Source organism: Cricetulus griseus, assembly GCF_003668045.3.
Source record: "Cricetulus griseus strain 17A/GY chromosome 1 unlocalized genomic scaffold, alternate assembly CriGri-PICRH-1.0 chr1_0, whole genome shotgun sequence".
Taxonomy (NCBI): domain Eukaryota; kingdom Metazoa; phylum Chordata; class Mammalia; order Rodentia; family Cricetidae; genus Cricetulus; species Cricetulus griseus.
In genome coordinates, this window is record NW_023276806.1 from 240,875,409 (window position 1) to 240,901,874 (window position 26,466).

General features: G+C 33.3%; 1 protein-coding gene across 4 annotated transcripts in view; it reads left to right on the forward strand.

The window, feature by feature from the left end:
- Nucleotides 1-24,088, forward strand: part of Spock3 (SPARC (osteonectin), cwcv and kazal like domains proteoglycan 3) — a 377,611-nt gene extending 353,523 nt beyond the window's left edge. For 3 of the 4 annotated variants that reach the window (XM_035451289.1, XM_035451290.1, XM_035451288.1), the window contains 5 exons: nt 2,976-3,095; nt 13,249-13,470; nt 16,512-16,574; nt 19,066-19,203; nt 22,875-24,088. In XM_035451289.1, the coding sequence (XP_035307180.1) occupies nt 2,976-3,095; nt 13,249-13,470; nt 16,512-16,574; nt 19,066-19,203; nt 22,875-23,044 (713 nt within the window). In that variant the 3' untranslated portion in view covers nt 23,045-24,088. The remainder of the gene's footprint in view (nt 1-2,975; nt 3,096-13,248; nt 13,471-16,511; nt 16,575-19,065; nt 19,204-22,874) is intronic. The other variant, XM_035451291.1, reaches the window with a different exon arrangement.
- Nucleotides 24,089-26,466: the final 2,378 nt, after the last annotated feature.

Sequence of the window (26,466 nt, forward strand, 5' to 3'; positions counted from 1 at the left end):
GGCATCCCCATGTAAGGGAGTTCCTTCTGAATTAGCATTTTAACCAGGGAAAATGGGCAGTGAATTCTTTCCCATGCTACTTCCTGTTGACTTTGGGACAAAGTTAGGGACCCCAGAAGGTTGAAATGATAGTCAAAAGCAAAAAAAAAAAAAAAAAAGAATTTAGGCAATGGGGAATCCATCAGCGGCTTTTGGCAGACTCTGTTGCAGAGACAGGGGGTATCCACATCAGCTGGACTGTTTCACATCCACAGCAAGTCCAGGGCTCGCAGTCTACTTAGAACAGCCTGTAGTCAGCAACTGATACTCAGATGTCTGCCGGAAGCAGAAACCTGTTTAAGACATGTTTAAACTAGGAACAGAGTTTAAAACTTATTTACTGAAGCCCACAGTGCAGAAAAAGCAGATATCTGGATATCTGTTCAAACAGCAGGAACATATTTATAACTTTGAGTCCTAGCAAAAACTACAGATTTGGGCTACAAGCATGTACATTTTTCTTCTGTCCAGAGAGCCAGGTATGGATTGGACAGAGGTGCCTTTGGCCTGATGAAAAGGCCTTTAAGTTTGTACTTAGATGACAACCAAAATAAACCTAAAAACTCTGAGCTTGTGCCTGAACAGTAGATAGTCACTATTTTATCAGCTAACATGCTGTCTATAGTCTATAGTGGATCTGACTGTCTGATGCTGCCAAGTTGACAACCATTAATATTTTAGAGATCTGAGAAGGGTATATTCTATCAGAATCTACTAAAAAGTGACAGACGCCAGTTAAAAACCAGTCCATATACAGTTAGCCACACCCAAGTTTCTCCATTACTCCTGGAAGCAGATGACTCAAAGAACAGCAATCTTTGCCAGGCCTAAAAGGTGAGAGGTTTTTTTTTTTCTCTCTCTGTGTAAGAGGGACATGGAAAAGACTGACCTTGTTTTGTCTAGGCAAAGGGGGTACAATCAATTTTCCAGTGTCCAGCAGCTTTGTCCACAGTTTCTGCCAGGTCCTGGGAGGCGGAGGTATCACATCTGAGCATCTCGCTCACTGGTTGAGGTACGGGAACTGGGGTGCCTCATAATCTTCTTTGGAGACTTTGGGTCACTGTCAGGATCTGGCAGTCTGTCTGATATTATAAACTTTAAAGATAACAATTTAAATGCCATATTCTGCAGGTCTCTGAAGCATTAGAGGTCTGTCTGTCTGTTTTAGTTACTTGCCTTAAGTATACAAGAAGCATACAGGTGGCTAGGTAAGGTCTTATTTCTGTAATTAATTTTCAGCCTGACCGTAACTGGTTTTAACTTAGTAAAATATTTGATTAAAGGTGTGTACCACCAATACCTGACCTGATGAAGGTCATTTTTAGCCAGATTCTCTCAACTAAAACTTCTGTGTGCAGATATTCCTTGTTTGCAGATGATGAACTTTGTATACTTGTTTCAAATATTAACAATACCAGTTATTATTTAATGAACAATATAAATAGAGTATCTTGGATAAAACAAAATTTCTTGAGAAGGTAAAATTTTAATAGGTGGGACTATTACCTTAAATAGCCATAATGTTTAAAGTCATGAATTAATACATATTTTTGTTTGCATCAAATTGTTATATCTATATTCCTAGATCATATAGTAAATTTCAAGCTACTTAAAAAGATCATATAATTCCAAAATTTATTCTCACACAAGAAATTATTTTTAATTCATAATTTAAAAATAATCTCAGAGGCAGTAGCTGTCTTCCTTTCTTCTCAACAGGCACATCACTAGAACAATCTAGAACATTCTAAGTTACTAGCCATTCAGGGACAGTCATTTCAGGAATAAATGAATCTGTTTAGATCAGTGATTCTCAACCTATGGGCCACGATACTTTCTGGGGGTCAAATGACTTTTTCACAGGAGTTGCATATCAGATACCGTGCATATCAGGTATTGTAATTACAATTTATAGCAGGAACAAAATTGCAGTTATGAAGTAGCAGCAAAATTTATGGTTGCAGGTTACCACAATGTGAAGAACTACATTAGGAGTCATAGCATTAGGAAGGTTGAGAACCACTTGTTTAAGGTGCAAATTTGTGCCAGCAGTGGATATTTCAATTATGGAGCTCCAGTGGACTCCAGACCTAAGAGTGTCCGGCCAATGAAAGGTTCTGAGAGTTTTGGGGTAAAAGTTCTTAGACTTTTTGACCAGTTATGTAGAGCATCTCCTATGTCTCAAAATGACTGAACACACCAATTAATAAAGGGATGTCTCCAACCTAATGGACAGTTCCAGGGGTAAAGAGCTGCAGGGACAATGCAATATTCTCAGAGCTTTCAGTTGAATGAGTAGTGTCATAGCCAACAGAAAGACTCCTGGGCCTTTGTCTGAATGGACCTTACAGAAGACAGCTCCAGAGAGCTTCCTAGAGATCTAACTAGAGAGCCTCTGAATCAGGCCCAACAGGTTACCTTGTCTCAGGTTGCCTGTGTGACTGCAGCTTGTCCTCCCACCTAGGTCATACTGTAGAGGCAAGAGAGTAAGGTGAAAGAAAAGGTCAGAGATAGATTGTGCAAAGAAAAGACTTCCTGAGACAAACTGATTGACATGAAGGGCCATGGGGACCCCCGATTTAGTCTCAGAGCTGCCTGCTAGGGGCAAAGTTTCCAGAACCCTTCCAGGTTCAGCACCATGTGTTAGATTAATTAAAACGTAGCTGTAGAAAGACAAAAGGTGGAAAGAAAGGGAAACTTGGTCTGACTTTAGGCGGGACCATGTTTCTTCACAGTGAGGGAGCATTTTGTCACCCAAGTGTGTGGATGGTCAGAATGCGTATAGAGAAAGACGAGGAACAGCCACTTCCAGGAGCAGAAACCACTTCTGCAGTTCACGAGGGCGACTGGGAAGTGGAATCTTTCAGGAGGAAACTATCCCATATCCCACTAATTTTTGTTATTATTGACTACCTACATTATTTCTCTTTCTTTAGTCTGCAGTGACCTGGAATTCAGAGAAGTGGCAAACAGACTTCGAGACTGGTTCAAGGCCCTTCATGAGAGTGGGAGCCAAAATAAGAAGGCAAAAGCCCTGCTGAGGCCCGAGAGAAGCAGTAAGATATTTAAAATTGGATAAAGCTATATCTTGCAGATGGTGACCTATACCGGTGAACCTCTCAGAATAAACACACTTGTCAACTTTTCTTCTTTACCTACCTATTCTTTCCAGCATGTGACCCTCATTGTAACCACGATGAACAAGACCTCCAGTTCCACTTAGAACCACCAGTATGCAATTTTAGTCAGGATGACAACAACATCACACAGTTGTCATTAATATTCATATTTTTCAAAAATATCTTTCTTAACTTTCCTCTAATTAAGCCATTTTCCATAACCCCATTAATGTATAAATTAAGATTTATGAATCTTAATTTCCAAGATTATTTAATACATGTGAAAAACTAAAATCATCCATGGAAATAATTTTTTTTCACTGTGGGAATGTGTATACATTTTCTTATTAATTTCAGAAACAAATTATAGTATTTACTAACACTTTAGGAGGTATGCTAGCATTTGTCTTTGACTAATATAAAATTTGTGGCAGTATTAGTGGTTTTCTGTCATCCTTCAGTCTGAATTTACTTCATAGTAATAGCAAATGAGTGTATCTAATTCTCCATCCGGAAGAAAATGTCTGGCTTGGGGAAGGTCCTTTCCAATAATTGCATATTGATTTTTAATAGGTATGAATATCCACAGAGATCTTCTGAGTATACACTCTTCAATAGAGTACATTTTCAAAATGCTCTTTGAGTTCAGTCCAGTCTCTCCACTAAATCTGGAGCCATACCTAAAGAGAAGGGTGCCTGCTCAGCAAGGCGCCTGCTTCATTATGCCAGATCCATAATTACTATTTTCATTCAGGAAATGTCCTGAGACTGGGTGAATATGGTCACTGAATTACAGGAAGTTCCTCTAGAGTTGAGTATCTGCCAAAGAAAGGGGAAAAATGGGAGTGCACAGAATCACTTAAGAAGTCAATGAGAACACATTTACAAAAAAAGTTCCCTTTACAAATCATGCAAATCAAAGGCCAAAGGTGTGCTCCAGAGGAGTCAGGATTCTCCATAGCTCTGAACCATGATAGCCCCCTAGGAGAATCCTTTCCCTTCTCCTCCCCTCAATTTGTTAATCAATTTTGAAAGAGCAGGTTGCTGTCTCCTGTTTGTTGATCTTGCTATTTAAACTATATCTCTTGTTTTCTCTTTCCAAAGTGCTAGGATAAGAGGCAAGAGGCACAGGATCCAAATCCTAACCCATCTTGTTGTGGTTTTTACATTTCTTTCAATATATATATATATATATATATATATATATATATATTATAGGACAAATGATTTTTTATAGCAAAACTAATGTCATACATCTTGTATATAGTTATTTTTCTGGAAAAGTCATACTTCCATAACATTTTAATTTCAGTATTTTTCTTATTTTATATAGAGAGACATATGATGTAGGTAATTGTAAAGTATTAGGCATCAGCAATTTCAGTAGATTTTGTGAATACACATCTTACACTTTTATAGTCATATGCTTCTTTGCAGTATATCTCTTTAATGTGATGAAATAGACATATTTATTCATGAAGCCTAGTAGCATTCTCTAGGCCATAAAAGAGAGGTAAAATATGTAAATTCAAAGGAATCCTTTTGTATTTTATCAATTAAGAAATAGCTGATAGTTGGCTCGTTAATGTAAGAATATGATTTCAACTTAATAAGGACCTTAGAACTTATTTGATGTTAGTTTAATAAATGTAACTGTTGGAATAAAATTTATCATTCATTTGGATAACAATTATGTAATTATAAACAACTAGAAAATTTAATTTTGATGAATTTGATCAGTATTTTAAAGGTTCTATAAAAAATTAAATCACAAATCAGCTGCAAAATATACTTAACAATCAATGTATGTTTTTCATTCTATATATATAACTGTTTTTAATTAAATAATATTAAATAGTCTGTTCTGACAGCATTGATTTTAATTATAGAATCTGAATTTGTAAAATCTTTGGATTGCTGTTCATAGAAAATATTGAAAGTAATAATTTTATTTTAACTTTAAAAATTGAAAGCAGTAATTTATATATGTACTTTATATAGTATAAATTTATATGTGTAGTTATTTATAGTAAAGCTTTCCTCAAGAGATATTATCTAATTTGCTATTATCACTGTCATGTACAAAACCCACTGACATAGCTAAAAGATATGTGAAAAAATATTTCACTATCACAGCTGGAAGATAATTCTATTGATAGATTTCATTATTCGTTTCTCCAAAAATAATGATTATGCTTGAAGTTAACTGTGGCAGAGAACCATGCTGCATTTGTTGCATTTATGAAAAACAGAACACTTTCCATATATAAATAATCAACTTTAAGATTAATATATAGAAATAATAATATAGAAATGTTAAATGAAGCACAGTGCAGAAAGGAAAAATGCCTTCATTTCTTTAATTTATATAAAGTTATTGCTTTAAGATTCCCATAACATTGTGTTCAGTATTGCTCTTTGGTAAATGCTGTTAAGGTGGAAGCGTCACCAGTTGCTGGCATCCATATATACCCAAAGAGTCCCCCATCTCCCTCCAAACCCTGCTGCATCTCAGAAAGCCTTTCAAATACAACAATAACTCTTTCTGCCAGCACATGAGTTCTGCAGCCCTAAAATAGCACACAGATACAATGCTGCTGGCTAATGATTAGGATTTCTTATATGCTTGCTCTATCTTAAATATCAACCATAGCCATTAATCTGTATATTTATAAACACTTACCTCATGGAGGACTCCGGAGGCATGTGTCCTCTTCCTGGGATCACATGGCAGCTCCACAGAGAAGACAGGAGGAGGAAGAGAGCAATTTCCTGCTTGTACCTACATATATTCTGAGTCTGCCTGCTATGTCTCTTCCTGCCTGGATCACAGGACTTCTCTTTCCTACATTTCCCAAAATCCTCCTCGACTCCTAGTCCCACCATCTTACTTCCCTATTGGCAAACAGTGCTTTATTCAACAACCAATAAGATTAACATACACAAAAGTTCCTCATCCATCATCTCCTCTTTTCTGTCTAAATAAAAAGAACGGTTTTAACATTAACATAGTAAGATATATAATAAAATACTTAAGTAAGATCTATAGTTATAATATTTAGCCCATTAACTAACATTTAGTAATATTTAAAGAAAATATTCTATCATCTATTCTATCTTTGTGAGTCCAAGGTCTTATATGTAGCTTATCTTTTAAAATAACAAAATAAATTAACCATAACCATCTGTCTTCAACTCCATCAAAGACCACAGAAGGATAATATATAAACTCTAGATCTGACAGAGACATCTCGCTGCCTGGACAGTCACCCAAAATTCCTCTGTAATGTTGGAGCATCTATCTTCAGCCTATAGACCACGGTGTGTCTGGCAGACTACTCCCTGAAGCAGGAACCATTCAGGACTGTCTTGTTTTGCAAGTTCAGCAGTCACTATCCTGTGTGTCCTGCATGTCCAGTTTATCAAATCATCCAGACAAGAGCAGTTTCTTGCCCAAAGGGATATTCTTGCCATGTTGAAGGCAAACTCCATAATGAGTTTCTTCGATGCCCATTCTCTTTTCTGATGTAATGGGTGTGCCAGGAGCAGTTGTGTCTCACTGCCATGAAAAACCCTAACCCATTTAAAATGCCATTTATTTTGTAGGGCTTTGAAAGTTTTGAAGAATATCTATCCATCTCAAATACATCACTATATCTAGAAAACTTAACTAACCTAACTGTAAATTTTTACTATAATACCTGACTATATATAATGTGTATTTAAGTATACATTACATTTTAAAAGATCAGTGTAAACACAATACCAAAAACAAGAGATGAAATTTACATATAGCAAAATTGACCTTAAATTTGTAGCAATAAATAAAAATCCATACCAATAAAAAGTATTCATTTTTATATACTATTCCCCTTTTTTTCTTTAAAAAGAGATTGTGATTATTACCATTTATAACCAACCCCATTTAAATGAAAAAAAACAATTATAAATAATATTTGGGAATTTGTTCATTCCAAACTGCTTCCTGCTGGTTGGGGGTGATGACCATACCATGGGGATCATGATAAAACATAGAAATCCTGGCTTTAGTGGTCTATGACCACATAATCTTAGCTCTTTTGGATGTAGGGTCAGTTGTGCCACTCCTTCAGGGGTTCTGGCTTGATCAAACCGTATTAGTCTGGAAGGAATCCACAGCTTTCCATTTTCTGTGTAAACACAAGCTTAAAAAACATTTTTCCCCAAGTAACCTGTCCCTAAATTTAAATTTAGAAGTCAAAGCATTTTTAAAATATATAAGTTGGATTAGGTTAGCAGCACCTATAATCAAATGTATTTTAGTAGCTGTAGCTCTTTCCTTGGCAATCAAACAATTTAAAGACAATAGTAACTTAGTATGCAGACTCTGTATTTTCCATTGTTACTTGGCATTTTATTATTTTATTTATTTTAATTCCTTGCTTTTCCCCTTTTTTCCTGAGATAGTGTTTCCCTGTGGAAATCCATCTGTCTGCTTCTAAATTGCTGGGATTAAAGGCATGTCCACCACACCCAGCTTCTCTATTTCTTCATCTTTTCTTTAAACACTTTATAGTCTTTCTTTTTTTTCTCACAAGCCTACATATATTTTTAAACCTTTAGAGGTTTTTCTTCATCTGAATCTGTCTTTATTGTGAATCTTTATCTTTTTCTGGCCACACAGTCTTTAACCTGTTAAGCAGCGTTGCTAAATGAGACTTGCGGTGTTTGCCGCTTATGCTGAGTCATGAAGCCTAGTTTAAGGAGCAGAGAGCCTCTGCTTGTCTCTGGCAAACAGAGACCACTGGGCAAAATGCTGCTACCAAGAAGTCGTGCTTGTCTCTGATCTTTTGCTTCTAAGATCTCCTTTTAAGCTTTTGTGATGTCTCTGGCATCCATATATACCCAAAGAGTCCACCATCTTTCTCCCTCCAAACCATGCTGCATCTCAGAAAGCCTCCTAAATGAAGACACCTTTCCCAGAAATGCTCAAGACTACTCCCACAGGGTATTTAAACCGTCCCACAGAGAACAGAGTGGTTTTTCTGGTCTCCCTTTCATGTCTCCTCTCTGGGGCTCTGGAAGGCCACACAGGTGCTCTATATCCATTAAATGTGGGCTTTTCCTAATTTGGTTTGATTTGGTCTGATTTGGATTATTCTATCAGTGGAGAGACTTACTCAGTTCAAGAAACTTTTCAAATACAAGTAGATATTATTGGCTAGGTACTAAAATTACAAACTGAAGACATTCATTCTATGCTTTCCAACAAACGTCTAATCATTTCTATTAGGTTTAACTTCAAATACATTATATTATATACTAATTAATTAATACTAATTAATTAATTAATATTAAGTATCTTTACATAAATTTTGGAGCAAGTATGCAAAAACCTATCTGAAGTGCATGGCTCACTGACTAAATGAAGAAGTATTTGTTTTATTCACTGTAATTTTCCTTTGAGACTTTTTCTTTTGTCTCAGCTAGTTGCATTCTGCTGAAGCATCTGCTACATTAGGGCCATGTTTTGAAATTTTAAATGTGGAGAAATTAAAAAGTGATGAGCTATGCCTTTCAATGGAGGCAATGTCAAGATGACACAACAACTAGGGAGTGGCAAGGTTATTGCACACAACTCTTAGATCCATGAAGAAAGAGTTCAGACACATATTGGAAATGTATAATCTGGTTTGGAAAAAGAGAATGAGCAAGTTAAGAAAAATCATTTGTACATGTCTAAGAGATTGGTGCAATTGAAAAAAAAACCTGGTGTTTCTTAATGGCTCTATGGGAAAGGTGACTTAGGGCAAAATCCAACAAAGGCTCCAAATAGTGGAAATGCATATTCATCTTAAAGAAGAGAGCCTGATCTGAGAACACTGCTGAAAAGTTTTCAAAATGACCACACAGGGAATATTTGTAGAGAACCAGTTTGTTCAGACCACTATAGTTGTGATGAGAGGGAATCAGACTAGATATTGAGCTATTAGGAGAACATGAATACATTATCCACAAGGTGCTGACTATGTGGATATATAATGTAAGAGTTATGAGATAGTGTAGCATTCCAGGAGTTGAGTTACAAGCTAGTAGTCCCTAGAAAGAGGCCTTGAGAGGCCATTCTGTGAATATGATAACTATGCTTCACTAAAGTTACCAGAATGTTGGAATTTCCAGTGCCCAGGAAATCAGTAGAGATGGTGTGAGAGCCAGACCACAGAGGGTTATGTATGTTGCCAATGGCAGAACTGGAGTCCATATGAAGCTGTCGAAATTCTCAGATGCAAATATAGAGCTGCTTGGTTTGGCATTTTCCTTCTCCTTTTTAGTCTTACTGCCATCTAGTCTTTCTTTGCTTTTCTTCTATTCCTCATTTTGGAATGGTAATACCAGTCCTGTTCCATTGTGTGTTAGATGTAGGTACATGCAACCATATGTTTAACTCATAGTCAAGAGTTAGCCTTCAGTCAAGGGAGTGGCTTCAACTGAAAACTTTCAAACAGTCTTGAAACTGATAATAAATACATGGACTTTTCAACAGGCTAAACACATTTCACTTTAGGAGACCTTTGGTGGAAATGGGAGAAAATTTATCATTTAAAGGTGATCTATTTGGCTATGAAGGTGATGAGTGATGGACTTTTGGTTAATCTTCATTATAAACTAGCCTGGATTTAAAACCACCTCTGAGACACACCACTAAGGAAGTACTTCCAGAGGTATTTCACTTAGAAAAGCAAGTGCCACCCTGGATATGTATAACACCATTCTATTGACTAAGGATAGGAACAGAATAAAAAGGAGAGAGGGGAGCTGAATATCTATGTTTATCTCTCTCTGATTCTTGATTATGGCCAAAATGTAAAAACAAACATATAAACAACAAAAAAAAACTCATTACCCTGCAACCCATTAGAATTGCATTTGTGCACTATGACTTCCTTGCTATGATGGACCATACCCTCAATCTACAAACTAAACCACACCCTTTCTTCCCAGGCTATTGGCAGATGCTTTCACACAGCAAGAGAAAAGTATCTAAAATAATCAATGGTATCCAGTAGCAGAAAGGCACAACTCTATCAGAAACAGGACAGAAGTAAAGTCATGTGCTGAGCCTAAAGTGTGAAAATGTTTGATTCACTTCAAGTGTTATGAACTCTGAATATGAAATATGGTTGCAAGAAGCATAAAGTTGCTTGTCTGACTAACTCACTATCAAGCAACTTTGCTGAGTGTGTTGCTTGAGTTACACATCTGACTTATATGATATAACATTGAAACATGTGATTAATAGTGGCTTTTCCGATTAAGAAAATATCAATACATTGGTTAGTTGACTAAATCATATCACAGCCTTGACAAATGGATTATAAGCCAATGTAGAAAAGAAATACTTTGAGTCTTGACTATTATGAGCTTTCACAGTATATTGGTTTAAATCAACAAAATGTCAATACTGTCATAACTTTTCAATGACATTGAGCAAACTGATAAAATTTTAAATTATCTTAGTTATAATTTTCCCATAAGAGAATATATATATATATATATATATATATATTATTCTAGTCATTAAAAATAATATCTATAAAAGGGCATACTAAGAAACACGTGAACATTTTGATTGTCAGCTGAAGGAAATAGAGTTCCTTTCTTATTGTGTTATGATTTCAAGGATAATGTTAGTTTGAGGCCTGTGTAAGTTGTCTGTTTGACTTATATGCCAAGATTTTCTTTTATTCTTTAAGCTAAAAGAATTAATAGCAAAAGAACAATGCTGGGAATCATTTTTAATAGGTTGTAATAGAGTGTCTTTAGTACTGTGAAAGCAGTGTGGTATTAACTTCCTTTTATCAATGTGGAAAGCATGATAGAGATGAACATCATATGCAAAACCCTCAGATAAAGAACCTTTTCCTCAGAATTGGATGATGTCGTACATTGCTTCTTACACGCCAAATGTTCTTCACAGTGAGAGAAAATGATGGAATTACTTCAACCCCCAGGGTATATGGAGGCATTCTAATTTCTTACCAAGATATTGCTCATTTTGTGTCATGCTGTCCTCACATTGAGAAGAAGATTGAATTTGGAATCAGATGGCTTAAAAATAATGCCCCATTTTAATGAAATAGGAGCCTTCTAGGTATAACAGAGAAGTTCATCTATTGAAAACAAAGATCTAAAGTTAGGAGATAAATTTTCTTTCCTCATTTCAAGTAATAAAATGAAACAACATGATCATTGCTGATTTTGGTGTTTCTAATTATTGAAACATCTGGCATTTTCTTCTTTTATTAGGAAGATGTAACTTTCTCTATAATGAGATTATTTATATACTACAGCACTGCTAAAGTATTTTCCTAAATGTAGTGATGCTGTGACTTTGATCAAATAACATTTAATAGTTTGAAATATTGTTATTCCATGTATTTTAATGTATAATTATAAAATAAATATTGATGTAAGTTATTTAATGCAATAAAGCTATTACGTTATTCCTCCAGAAATGACCCTAGTAGGACTACTACCTACCAAACAGTGGGAACTAACATTACCTCCAGAAAATTTGGAATGCATAGAAAGATTTCTAATCATAATGGATTTCTAATTAGTGGGTAAATGAAGCTTTCTCAGTTATATTATTTTTAACAAAACTATAACTTGCTTCCTAACCAAAATACTTTACTGTTCTCAGAATAATTTTATCTAAGAATATGAACCTAGTTTAAAGTAAATGACTAAAATACCCCCCCAAATTATTCATTTCATCATCCCTAACAATTTGGAGAATGGAAATCTAAAACAATTTTGAAATGTTGTCTTACCCCAGTCATAATGGCAGGGATGAATATGGCAAACTTTTGCTTCAGGAAAAAAAAAACATTGGATATTTTATCAGTAGATATCTTGAAATATTCAAGAATTAATAGCTAAAACAAAGAGAAATGTATAAATTAAATGTAAATAATGTAACAAAGTCATAATGATTTATGGTAGTTTAATGTATTGAATTGTAATGTAAATATCTGATATTTAGTATATATAATATATGACCCACAGGCTGAGAACAGGCGCTGTACAGGAACATGGACTTTATTTCTAGCTGCTTTTAAAAATTCAATTTTTTATTATTTGTTTAAGTAAATTTAACTATACTGTGTTGTTTTTATTTGTATTTATTTGCTTGATATTTGTCAAGTTTTGTGTTCTATAAGATTCTTCTTTCTGTGATTAGATATATTTCATTAGTTGTAGAAATATCTTCACTATTACCTGAGCCATTTCTTCTATCACATACTCTTCCTTCTAACTCTGTCCATTTAATTATTTCTGTATTAGTCTTTTTGGAGATGATGCATAGGTTTTTTTGAATTCTTTGCTTTCTCCATTTTCCCTAGTTTTCTCTCTTTGCTCAGAGACTACCTTTCCTCAATGTCTGAGCCCTCTATAGTTCAGAACTCAATATATTCTCCCAAATTTTTGTTAGTGATAAAATCATTTCACTTTTTTAACCAGTTCTCTGAATGGAGAGTGGCACAATATTCATCTCTTTTCTAAATACCTGTGTCAAGTTGACACAGCCTAGAGGCACCTGAGAGAGAAGTCTCAATTGACGGATTGCCTGAATTAGATTGAACTATGGGCACGACTGTGGGAGTTATCTTGACTATTAATTTGATATAGAAGGGCCCAGCTCATGGTGGGCTGAGTCTGTAACCTGGACAGGTGATCCCAAATCTATAGATGAAGGCCAGCTTAAGCATAAGCCAGCAAATGAACCAGCAAGCAATGTTTGATGACCTAGTAAGTATCAGAGAAGTTTAAACAGTGAATATCATAAGTAACATATAATTGTAATACCACATTCCATTGAATAATGACTAATTAGTAACAGATGTTATCTGGTTAATAAATTCTGAAAACTATATATACATAATTTTATGCTTGTGTAATTTTAAGTAAATTTCCCACGTTGAAGTTAAAGATTGCTTTTATGCCTAACCAGTACTTCCACTCTGATCTTGCCCACTGTGTTGATTTATTTTACTGTCTGATGATGGCTTCTTGCATACTAAGCTAATCATGTTCTCTTTGAATGTAGGATTTGATACCAGTATTTTGCCAATTTGCAAGGATTCACTTGGCTGGATGTTTAATAGACTCGATACAAACTACGACCTGCTATTGGACCAGTCAGAGCTTGGGAGCATATATCTTGATAAGAATGAAGAGTGCACAAAGGCATTCTTCAATTCTTGTGACTCATACAAGGACAGTTTGATATCTAACAATGAATGGTGCTACTGCTTCCAGAGACAGCAAGGTAAAAGTGAAGTTACTATGGTGGAATTACTTGACATGCATTTCAAAATTCATCTTTTCCCTCATAATAAAAAATACTAACATTATCCAATGCTTCACTTATTATAGTATTTTTCTAATTTGAATTTTTAATGAAAGAACAAGTAAGCACCATATTGAACAAAATAATTGTGCTAAAGATACAAATATTCTAAATAATATTGGAATAGTAATTAATATTTTATATTAATGTATTTCATTATAGTTCCTATTATGAACAAGCAAGAAGCACACAGAGATATGAGAACACAGATATTAAAAGTAATCATTGAAATTAATTTGCTATCTGCTTTGCCCACAGTGTAAAATAAATGGGTTTTTTATCATTATACTGTGGGGTTTTAATGTTCCATTTTGTGATCTTATTAAACTAGTTGCATGAACATCGGCATCCACTGTAAAGTTATTTTTATTCATTTTATTTTCAAAATTACTTAGTCTTTCAGTCTTTCCCAAATAGTGTAGTTCATTAAAAATTCACTAGTGAGAGAGTATTCCTAACTTTTGCAAGAAGTGAGACCAAAGGAAGAGCACCAATGTTCTTTGTATACCCATTAAAATAAATTATAGATTTTTAATTAAAATATAATTGCATCACATTCCCTTTTCTCTTTCTTCTGTTTAGTTCCTCCCAGGTACACCACCCCTCCAGCCCCTCCAAAATTAACTGCAATAAAAATGCACTTTAAATTTAGAACCATACATCCAGAATCAATTCAATCATGTTATACATTAAATACATGAGGAGAAACACACATAAAAGTCCTCAAGCTATAGTAAATATTTGGCAAAATAAGGGATCATTGTTATGTTGCTGCTAACTGAATCAACTGGAAACAAAGTGCAGCTAGTAATGACTGTACTTTTTAAACTTGGTGAAATGTAAAAGATATTTAAAATATAACAATTGCTACCATACTTCATATGGAATTATAAGTATTTCTTTGTTACTTTTAACAATAATTCAGAAATTAGAGAAAAAATATCTACACATTGACAAGAAGTAAATCAACCATAAGTTTAGCTACAGAGGAGGTCTTAACTATCGGTAAACCAATTTAAGTAACAAGAATCTGGATCAGTGAGCAAGTTGAGAGGATCTGGGAGGAGCTGGGAGAAGGGAAGCCACAGTCAGAATATGTTTTCTTAAAAAATATTTTCAGCAATAAAGAAAAAGCAACAAAATTATTTTTGATTTACTTCATTCAATATTTTAAATTGCACACACTTGTGAATACACATCATTGGGCTGATTACATAAACAATCAATGTAAGTAAACACTTCCTAAAATGACATTCTAGTTATTAATAACTAGTGCACTTCAAATTCTAAGTACACTGAGCAAATTAAAGTATATTATCATTAAAATGCAATTTTTCGTGCTTTTCTGTATATTAACAGTAGCTATTTTGGTTTTGTTGTTTATTATAATATTCATGTTTATTCATGAGCATTGAAATATGTGTAGTTGTGAATCCACATGTAAAATCTACAAAGTTGAATTCATTGAGTATGAGGATGCAAGGTGTTTATGACAGTTTAAAAGTTGGGAAAGGATTTGAATTGAAATGATTAACAATTTAATTTGAAAAATTATTTTAAAAATAGTTTTTACAAAACATTCAAATGACACATACATACACACAAACATTGAAATGTAGCAGGGATTTCAGGTGTATATCAGTATAAATGTCATCTTTTATTTAGGGAAATAAAAGAAATCCACTTCTCACTGACATCACTTTAAAGAACTGTTTTAATAAGATTTGAAAGCTAGGGTAATGTCAGTGTCAGTAAGATAATGAGACTAAAATTTTTATTTGAAATGTCATTGTATCTTGATTTAAATTCTTTATTTTAGGGAAAAGCTATATCACACCAATTTAAAGATAAATTACCACAATGAAGTAGTTATTAAGCATTTGAAAACAAATTACTTTTTTATTTACTTAATACACAATATTTTTGGCCTCACAAATTGAACTAGATAATAAACAGCTTAAGCACATAATTTTTATTTCTACTATACTTTATAATGATTCAATTATTTTCAGGTGGCATAATAAACAACTTCAAAATTAATTGGATTATAATGTATATGTTACCTTTTATTCTGAGAGTACATAGTGAACAAGAATAAGAATTAGTTTGATATTTTAGTGTCCTGTGACAGCTATAATACTTTTCATTCTGTATCAAAGTCAAGAATGAGAATTGTTCATTTGTTCTGGTAACATTCCCTTAACTCTTGAACAAGTATGTTAAATTTCGATAATACCTACTGTATTATAACTATTTAGACTATTCCATTTATCAAAACATACATGGGTTCATTTAAATCACCGATTGTTAATACAACAGACAAAATATATACTTACAAATTGACTTGATTTATCTAAGATTTTTTGAATTATGACTTATGACAGTTTATGTTATATTTTCTTTTTAAACAATTTATAAATTTGAAGGCTGTGCAGAAACTAAAGACTAAGGTATGACAGTAACATTATACAACAAAACAGATAAATGTCCACTATAACTGGAAAAAAGAAGATCCTTTTCATAAATATTGTAGAGTGAAAAATGATTTCTCTGTTATCCTATGACATATGTTAAATGAAAGCTAGGTGAATTAGATTTTGGTCACAAATTAGTTGGATCTAGACCTTTTAAATGTAAAAAGTAAGTGTATTCCCTCTTTTATATCTATGTAGTTTTTATTCTCTATGAAATTTCAGTCATTCTAACAAATATCAGAAAAATCTATAATTGCTACCACTTGGTAAATCATTGCACTCCATCATGTATCTGTACATTGATATTTCTGTGCACATATTTATCATGATATATCCACACATATATTCCATGTGATAGCATGACAACAAATGGATAGCATGCATCTTTTCATAAAATGAGAAGTCTCACTTGCAGTTGATAGCTTATCAGGTGCACATTGCTTGCTTAAATAAATTCTTGAAGTATTGGGTTTAATGTCTTTACAGACCCACCTTGCCAGACAGAGCTCAGCAACCTTCAGAAGCGACAAGGGATAAAGAAGTTCCTAGGTGAGTCACAGATCATTCTTCTGGAAGCTTTATTGCTTATATAAATAACCACAGGGAAACAGCAACACAAAATCAATATTAATCAAACAAAGACATACTACATTAAATTTCATCAGCAAAATTTATGAACTTTTGGAAAGTCATTGAACTTACTCTTATTTCCTCACGTTAAGAAAGCTATAATTTCTTTTTTATTACTCTAATATTGTGTTCATTTTGAAAGTTAAGTACAAAAGATATTTAAGCAATACAAAATTTAAGAATCACTAGAAATGTCTCTTTCTGCAGTTAAATGTTTAAAATTGATGACATCATATGTGATCATTCATATGAAATGTAAGTAGGTGATTACATATATGGAGTGTAAAGGACACTAATTTAGAAATCTGAGCAGTGCTTTTAGTGATTCTCCTTAGTAAATTTCCAACTGTATCTTTCAGTAAGTAAATTTTGATACATAACTAAGTGGGTAAATTGATTATAGGTAGATAAAAGAGAGAGAAGATAATTGAACATTTTAGCCAAAGTCATAAAATATTTGAATATTTAGCTATCAATATATCACAATGCCATTATATTTCCTTATAATATATATATGCATTATTGATAAATTATATTTGAATCCATTTTATATTGGAAATGTTTGTAACATAGAGGATATATGCTGTAAATCCTTCAACCATCTCTTTCCATTCTGTTCTTTACATGCTGCAAATCATTATAGCTTATTTGTAAAAGCAAATAAATTATTATTGCTACAATACAACTTTATTTGACAAGTTCTGCCCCAGTTTACATTTTAGCATCATAAGAGCATGTTTGTATTTTGACATTAGGCAGTACATTGTGAGTGTATGTTGAATCATTCATATTTTATGACTGTGCAATGTCTCTCAATTTGATTAATACACACTATTTTATATGGTATATATGCAATTTAAATATAGTAACTTTAAATTAGAACAGTTTTATATTGCGAAGGAATTCTTAACCTAGCCCTCATCATTCAGTTAAATGGTTTGTCATAAAATGCTTTAGATGAAAAACTGATGATTATAAAAACTAAGGGGGTAATTTTCTTTTAAACTGTGGACAGCTGCTTGTGGTGGTATAAATCATGAGTCAAAATAACATACAGATGCAAGAGCATGTTTCTGCAATCCAGTGTTTCACAGCGTACCCTGAAGAAAACCATTAACTTCAAATAAATATTTTAGAGGTGATCTAGGTCAAGAAATACTGAAATCTATTAGAATGTTGGCTTTTCTTGTCTGAACTTATTAAAAAGTCACATTTAGTGAGCACCAGAGAAGATTTTCCTTACTCTTCTTTCATGATATAAAAAAGTAGGTATTAGAACTGGATACCTGTTCTCTCTGATTAGGATGAGGTCATGATGCATTTCTCAATTGGCCAGGTACTCTATCAGGTAAGGCATCATGCATTCCAATGTGAAGATCAGTTTGCATTCACTCTACAGGGCATGATCTATACTTACCATTGCCCTTTTCTAAGTTTTCTGGCATAAGAAAATGATTGCAACATCATCATATTTTAAATACAAAGTTTTTTTCTTGTATTTAATTTCCTTAAGACCGTAGAAAAATTAACAAATTTCCACATTGGTAAATTTGCCCATGTCAGTTCACATATTTCAATTGAATATTATTTGTATCAAATGTATGATGTATTCATTAGACTTATGAAGCTTTTTAGGATGTAAAATTATAATCCCACAGGAGATACTAGAAAATGACATTCATATTTTCTTTATATGTTAGATAATTTTTAACAAAAAATCTATGGTGAGTCTGTTCAAATAAAAGAATAAGTGGGAAGAGAAGAAATCATCTAGAAGTTGTAGGTAACATTGGATTATTTGTAGAAGAATTTCCTAAGCTTATAGAGAATTAAACATTTATCATTACACATGTACTGTGTAATAGCAATGGCTATTTTCCAACTACTTTTGACTCCACTTTCAGTCTAAGGTTTGTGGTTGGTATATCCAAGAGACCCTAAATATTTTCAAACAGAGAAGATACCACAGAATATTGGTACCAATATATAATGTCAATACACACAGAGGCATTAACATGCACACATATGCACATGAACAATAACAGAGACAGAGAAGAGGGTACTGAGATTCATACTTTTGTATTTAAACCTTAAAATGAAAAGTGCAGGAATGGAGAAGTATTTCAGCTGACATAAGCAAAGTGACACTCTGTTAGTGAGAAAAAGCTTGACATACAATAATTTTTTGTTATGTTGAATGAAAAATGGTGGAAAACAACAGAAAATTGTCAATAATAAGACAAGAGGGGGTCTTGGATGTCATACAAAATGTTCTGAGTGATTTAATATAAACATAGAACCAGTCATGTTTTGATTCTTTAGGATACTAATATATAATGACCACCTAAAAGAGAATACAGCTTATTTATAAACTTCTTTATATTTGTGTGTGTGACCAATTATTTTACAGGACAGTATGTCCCTCTTTGTGATGAAGATGGTTACTACAAGCCAACACAATGCCACGGAAGTGTAGGGCAGTGCTGGTGTGTTGACAGATATGGAAATGAAGTCATAGGATCCAGAAGAAATGGTGTTGCAGATTGTGGTAAGAGAAAGGCTTACTTCATACAATTTCCTAAAACACAATTTATATGTCAAAGGCTCACAAACTTGTTCAAGCAATTAGTGAAGACCTCCCCTATTCTGATTTTCAAATATGTACAATATATATGAATGTTACAGGTGAAAAGAAGTCTTGTTCCTTGCATATTGTAAACTGTGGTAACAATAAAAATATATCAAAAGACCCATTAAAGTATGTTGAAGAGAATAATTTAAAATCCTGCTTTAAGATGTCTGTCACAAAAAAGCAGAAATCATTCATTCTAGTCTAAGTCAGAAAATTGTAGGTGCCTAGACTGTCTCATACAAATAAAGAAGGCATTATCAGTAATTTTAATCTAAGTCTGCAAAACAGTGCATACTGTTTGCAGATGCATGTGGAGGTGTTGTATGCTCTACGCTGGAGAAAGTGATTTGAGTAATATGGCCCACATCGGCCAAAACAAATGAAGCCAACCCAAGCAAAACACAATTTTAACTTTATGAAAATCTGATAAATTAGACTAATGCACTACTTGTTTCCTTATGTTTAGGTATGAAAGACATCATTTGTATATAAAATGATAGCTATAGTTGATGCTCTAAATTATTTTATGAACATGTATTTTATGTGTGTATCAGGTTTGTAGAAGAACTTGGCATTACATGTATTTTACAGTTTCCAATATTATCAATTTTTCCAGAAAGTAATATTCAAATCAGTGTTGGTGTTTTTTTTAAACAATTAACTATTTAAAAAAAACCTTCTTATTAGAGTACCCTACAAACTCCTATGATGGTTTTTGCAGACCTGTCAGTCTTATAGGATTAAACATTTGGTCCTCAAATTATGATGATATGTGGGAGGTTATGGAACCTATAGAATGTGGAATGTAACGGACATTGAAAATTAGGACACAGCCCTGCTTCAGTGTGGATTTCTACTTCCTGGTTTCACATTTAAGATACATCTTCCATGACTTCAAAGCCTATTTTCCATTGTTCCAGCTGTTCTCTTCACTCCAGCCTCCATTTTTTCCCTGCCATGATGGATCATACCCTCTAAATTTAGCTCCAATTAAACTTTACTCCATTTCCTCATATTTGTTAGGTATTTGGACATGGCAAAGAGAGAAGTAATGACTTAAAACTATGTCTTCATGGAGATCAAATAGGTTTTATTTTCATTACTATCAATTAAAATGATGAAAATTAAATACTCAGTGATAACATGTCTCTCTTATGCAATTTTTAGACTGATAAACAAGGGTTGTTTAAAAAGAAACAAATCATAAATAATAAGTAATCTTACATAATTGTCCCTTCCTGCCTTGTATTGATTTATTCCATAACATTTTCAGAGCTTGATTTGGTTTGGGGACCTATATGATCAAAGCAACATCTAGGATTTTACATTAACAGGCATGCATGGTTTTAGAGGAGGAGAGAACCACACCGAGCTCCAAAGCAAACTTTAATTTTTAACTGTACTAGATTACAAAAAGTTCACTGGCATTATAGGTTTTTAGAGGACAGCAGAATCAAACATTTGTGAAATTTATAAAATTTTATTCTGTTAGATAATCTACTATTTTTCTTAAGACACTACATTGTGTATCCCATAAAATTATATGTTGAAAGTATGTGATCACTTTTTGATTTTTTTACTTTATATGGAGTTACAGTTAAAAGATTACATTACTCTCAGAAGAGACTTTGAAATTTGGACTACTAAACATTGTTAAGACTGTGGTAGACTACAAAAAAATTTGATGGTGGACTGAATATATTTTGCATTATGTTATTTCTACATGCCTTTGGGAGCCAGGGAATGGAATGTGGCTGTTTGAAGGGAATGACATTAATAGGGGATGTTATTTTGCTGGAGTATGTGTGGTCTTGTTGAAGGAAGAGTGTAACAGTGGAGGCATGCTTTGAGCGTTCATATATGCTCAAATTATTACCCATTGTCTTAGATCACTTCCTATTGCTTCCTCACTATGCAAGACACTCAACTCCTGAGCCATGTCTGCCATCACTCTACGATATTACAAGCCATCGTGCCCCTCCCCCATGTTGATAACAGACTAAATTTCTGAAAATGTAAACTTTTACCTCAATTAAATATTTTCATTTATAAGAGTAGTAGGGGGCAAGTTGTCTCTGCATGCAATAGAAATTACGTTTTTCCTATATTTTATTTAAATTAGAAACAAGCTTATTTTACATGTCAATTCCATTTCACTCTCCCTCACCTCCTCCACTGCCCCATACCAACCCCCTATCTCAACCCCTTTCTGCTTTCCAGTGAGGGTGAGGCCTTCCATGAGGGATCTTCAAAGTCTGTCATATCATTTGGATCAGGGCATATGCCCTCCCTTGTGTGTCAAGGCTGAGAGAGTATCCCTCTATGTGTAATGGGCTCTCTCAAAGTCCATTTTATGCTAGGGATAAATAGTGATCTACTATCAGAGGCCCCACAGGTTACCGAGGCCTCCTCACTGACACCCACATTCAGGGGGTCTGGAACAGTCCTATGCTGGTTTCCCAGCTATTAGTCAGGAGTCCATGAGCTCCCTCTTGTTCAGGTCATTTGTTTCTGTGGGTTTCACCAGCCTGACCCTTTTGACCCTTTTGCTCATCACTCCTCCTTATGTGCAATTGGATTCCAGGAGTTCAGTTCAGTGTTTAGCTGTGGGTTTCTGCTTCTGTTTCCATAAGCTACTGGATGAAGGCTCTAGGATGGTATAAAAGGTAGTCATCCATCTCATTATAGGAGAAGGGCATTTAAGGTAGCCTCTCCACTGTTGCTTAGATTGTTAGTTGGTGTTGTCACTGTAGAGCTCTGGCAATTTTCCTAGTGCCAGAATTCTCTTTAAACCTATAATGGCTCCCTCTATTATGGTGTCTCTTATCTTGCTCTCCTCTATTCTTCCTCTAACTCAACCTTCCTGGCTTAGTGGTTAAGGGCACTAGTTGCTCTTTCAGAGGACCTGGGATCAATACCCAGCTCCCACATGGCAGCTCACCACTGTCTGTAATTCCAGTTCCAGGGGAACTGACACCCATGGCAAAAAATAAAAAAAATAGAATTGTCTCATGTTCTTTGTATTATGTACCCTTCTGCCCAATTTTAACACAAAAACTTTGGAACATTTTGAACATTCTTTTATAATTACACCTCTAAATTACCACTTTTTAGGGAAAATGTGATTAAATAGAACCAATTACTAGTGATATTGCCTAGGATAGTCTCTTGTCATAAGGTCACTAGCTGAATCATATTTATAAAGTTGTCCTTTAGTATCAGGTAATAAACCTTTTTTTAATTTAGGAAATATATATTTTGCTATGATAATTGTTTCACCTCATTTACATATAGGAGACATTTTAAGTACTATGAAAATCCTTAGGCTGTCATGGAATTATACAAAACTTGGGCTGAGATCAAATTTACAAAAGCAAAAATCTTACACAGCACAGTGCTTTGAGCATAAACATTTCAACAAGTGAGAGTTCTAACATACAACAGTCTTTCCAAAAATAGATTTTTTCTTATCTTCATTGAGAGAAACAGAAAATACAAATTCATTAAACCTTTCAATGTTTTTATTCATTTATATAACTCAGAATGTGTGTCATTACTTAGTCAAGTAATGTTGCTTGCTTTTGCAGCTACAGATTTTGAAATCTCTGGAGATTTTGCAAGTGGAGATTTCCGTGAATGGACTGATGATGAAGGTGAAGAAGATGACATTATGAATGATAAGGATGATATTGAAGATGATGATGAAGATGAAGGGGATGATGATGATGATGGAGATGACCATGATGGATATATTTGATCAGTGACAGCTGAAGTCAACAATTCTACATTTTTAATATTTACAAAATAATAGCATATTGAGAATTTCCTTCTTATCCCTTAACAAAGTGATTCTAAACCCCACATATATTTTGTATAATTATTTCAAATATTGAAGCTAAATTCATAGAACATTATGTTAAATAAGAATTATTTAATTTTGGTTTTATATGCCTTAGAAAAAAAGAAAACACATATGGGTTGTAGCCTGAATATAGAAAGTTGTAAAGACTATTATAACAAACTTTTCATAAGAACATACTATCTAATTGTTCTATAAACAAAATAACAATAAATGTGTGCTTGGGATCATATGTGTTACTTTTATGTGAGATTTTATAAGTTAAATTTATAGTAACTGACTAATGACCTAAACCACAGGATTTTGTCAATTAATGCATGATATTAACTTCAATTCAAATTGGGCCTCTACCCAAAATTATTTTTTGGGAAAGTAAGAAAGATGACTCATTGTAAGACAAAGTGACCAACCACTACTGAGTACTTATTTAGTGGTGATCTCTATAACTATGAAATTATTCTGGGTATGATTAGATATTTTTTTGCAATGCAAGGTATGGAAAACCAAGGATTCTGAAAGTTAAAATTTAGTTTTTCTTCCTACTTTTTAACTTAAATTGCATTGTGTATCATGTGAATTTTTAACAAAATTTTTAAGCAGCATCATTTCTAGATTTTTCTATCTGTCCAGCAATCTGGATAAAGAATTTTATTTAGAAATAAAAAACAATTCATTCTAGCCACTTTTGCATTAAATATATTTTGTTTTACCCAAGATCAAATTTGAAATTGTGAATTCTCATTTTTTATTTAATATAATATTTTATGTTTAATCTTGAAATCATGTCATTTTTGTTAGTAGTAATGAAATTAGAGAATGTGATGTATGGTGCCTTGCAAAAATAGAAATAGAAAGGGTTGGCATGCATAACAGTATAGGATACTAGGAAATATTTAAGCACACATAATTAACAAAATATTGCTATTGAAGATACTGCTGGAATAGAGAATATGGAATATGTTTCTTTCTTTTTTTCTATTGTTACATAATCCCATATGGACTTGTTTATAATTATTGTATAGAGTAGCATTTAAGATTTAATTGTAACAAAAATTACTTTGTTCACTATACATCAGTTAGCATGTTAATTCATTGTGCAGACATTTTGACATGTCACCTCTTTTGAGTATATCAGACCAATAGTTTTGTGCTCATAATAGAAATGGGAAAACTGGTGAATTTTACACATTGGTATCTTTCACTTCAACAGTGAATTACAAATTTCCTGGAATATTATTCATAAAACACAAATTTGGTGAACTTGTTCCATTTAATCTCTACACACTAAATAAAACCTTTAATGTTGACCTTACATAATATTTAATCTATAATGCATTTTCCTTTTTACTGTTTATGTATAGTTTACAAAATAAAGAATCTTGTAACCAAAGTAAGCAGTTCCTTAATGGTTTTCTGAGACACATAGTAACATGGAGAATTTTTAGTTTGTTTCATAATTCTGGAAAATAACATACCACAACAACCAAGCCAAGAAATGTTTTTTGAGTTTACTTTTTCAGTTTCTAAACCAGAGTTATTAGTGTCTTCAGTATAGTTAAGATTAATTTTGGTTTTTGGTTTATCTTAATCTGATCATTTGTTAAAATATTACAAAATAAATAATTTTCCCAAAGGAATAGCATTTAAAATTTTATTTTGTTGACATATTTCTTAAAACATTTAGCTAAAGTTCTATAATAAGACTGTAATTAAAGAATGGATTTATATCTTTCTCTATTGAAACAATGTGTAGAAATCATAAAATTTAACTTGATGTTATCAGGAAAGACTATGCAGCAAATTATATACAGATATATAGGCTAAAACCATGTTCATGAAGTTAAGCTTTTTTTCTATTGTGTCACCATTCAGATTTTCATGAAAGCAACTAATTTAACAGTGAATTCAAATAGGGGAACAGTACCATATTGAGTATACAGTTTAATGGTATAGTATTTTCTTGGGAATGAAAGATTGTATGTTCAATTTCCAGCACAACAAAATAACCAAGATTAACAAATGTTACATAATGTTAATTATAGGCAGTAAATATTCTTTAATATATGTGTTTGTACAGTTTAATTTATGCCAGGTATTAAGTGCCTTGACAAACATGTAATTTATATTGTATCTGTTAACTCAGTATATTCATACTACCTGGACATTTATTCCCAAGACTGAAGTATTGGATATTTTTATTATACCAGTTACTATTCTATTACTGTTGTGTTTTCTAATATAGTGCAACAACAGTTGTATTTTACAGATTTAAGGAATGAAGAAAATTTGAACTTCAATAGGATTCCTTCATTCCAATTCATAGACTTAGAGAAACATACTTAAGTAGAAGGTAAAATTAACCTAATGTTTTACTCTTCTTTAAGCTGAACTCTGATTCATGGGCAAGAAATCAAAATAAGATATTTTAATATCTATTTTCATAGTATTATTTTTTTCAATACACAGCAGATCAAAAACAATGTGACATTTTATATTATAATCAGTCAAATACTAAACATTAAAGAAAAAACATAAGAAACATTCAAGAAAATATTCAGTGTTTCCAGTACATCATAAATGTATAAAATTGTTAATTGTGTGTGTGTGGGGGGGTGGGGGGGTGTGTGTGAGTCAAAATGATATGTGAGGATAAGGCCACGTGAAGGGATGCTCTCTTGGCCTGGACCCATGGAGGAGGGCCTAGGCCCAGGCCAGGGTGATGTTGTAGAATTTGGGGAACCCCCTTGGAGGGCCCTACCCTCTATGGGAAGTGGAGGAGGAGAGGGGAGGGGACTGGTGGGGGTTTGAGGGGCAGAGGGAGAAGGGATTGACACGTGAAATTATAATTTTGTAAAAATTAAATTTAAAAAATCATGATTAATTAATAAAGTGAATACTAGGAAACTTGTTCCTTACATCCATTTCACAGTATTTCTCACAAAGGTAAAGATGTTAATACAACTCTTGAGTGTTGCTTGATTTGTTCTGCTGATAGAATAATCAGAGGGAGCAACTTTAGAGAATAGCATAAACGAACTCATCCTATGTAACAAATGTTTGAAGACTTCTTTCTTATAAAATGAATACATCCTCAGCTGCCTGTAATTAATAGGATTCTCTACACAGATGACTTTTCAAGATAGCGGATATTCATGGGAAATGTATAAACAAAGCAAACCAGAGCCATGGTTATTTAAATGTTCATTTTGCCTGATCGAAGCATGTATGTATATTTCAACACACTGAGAATAAGCAACTGTGACTGCTTTACCTTAGATGGGACATTGATAACATCACTTTGTCTGGACCTGCAGGACATC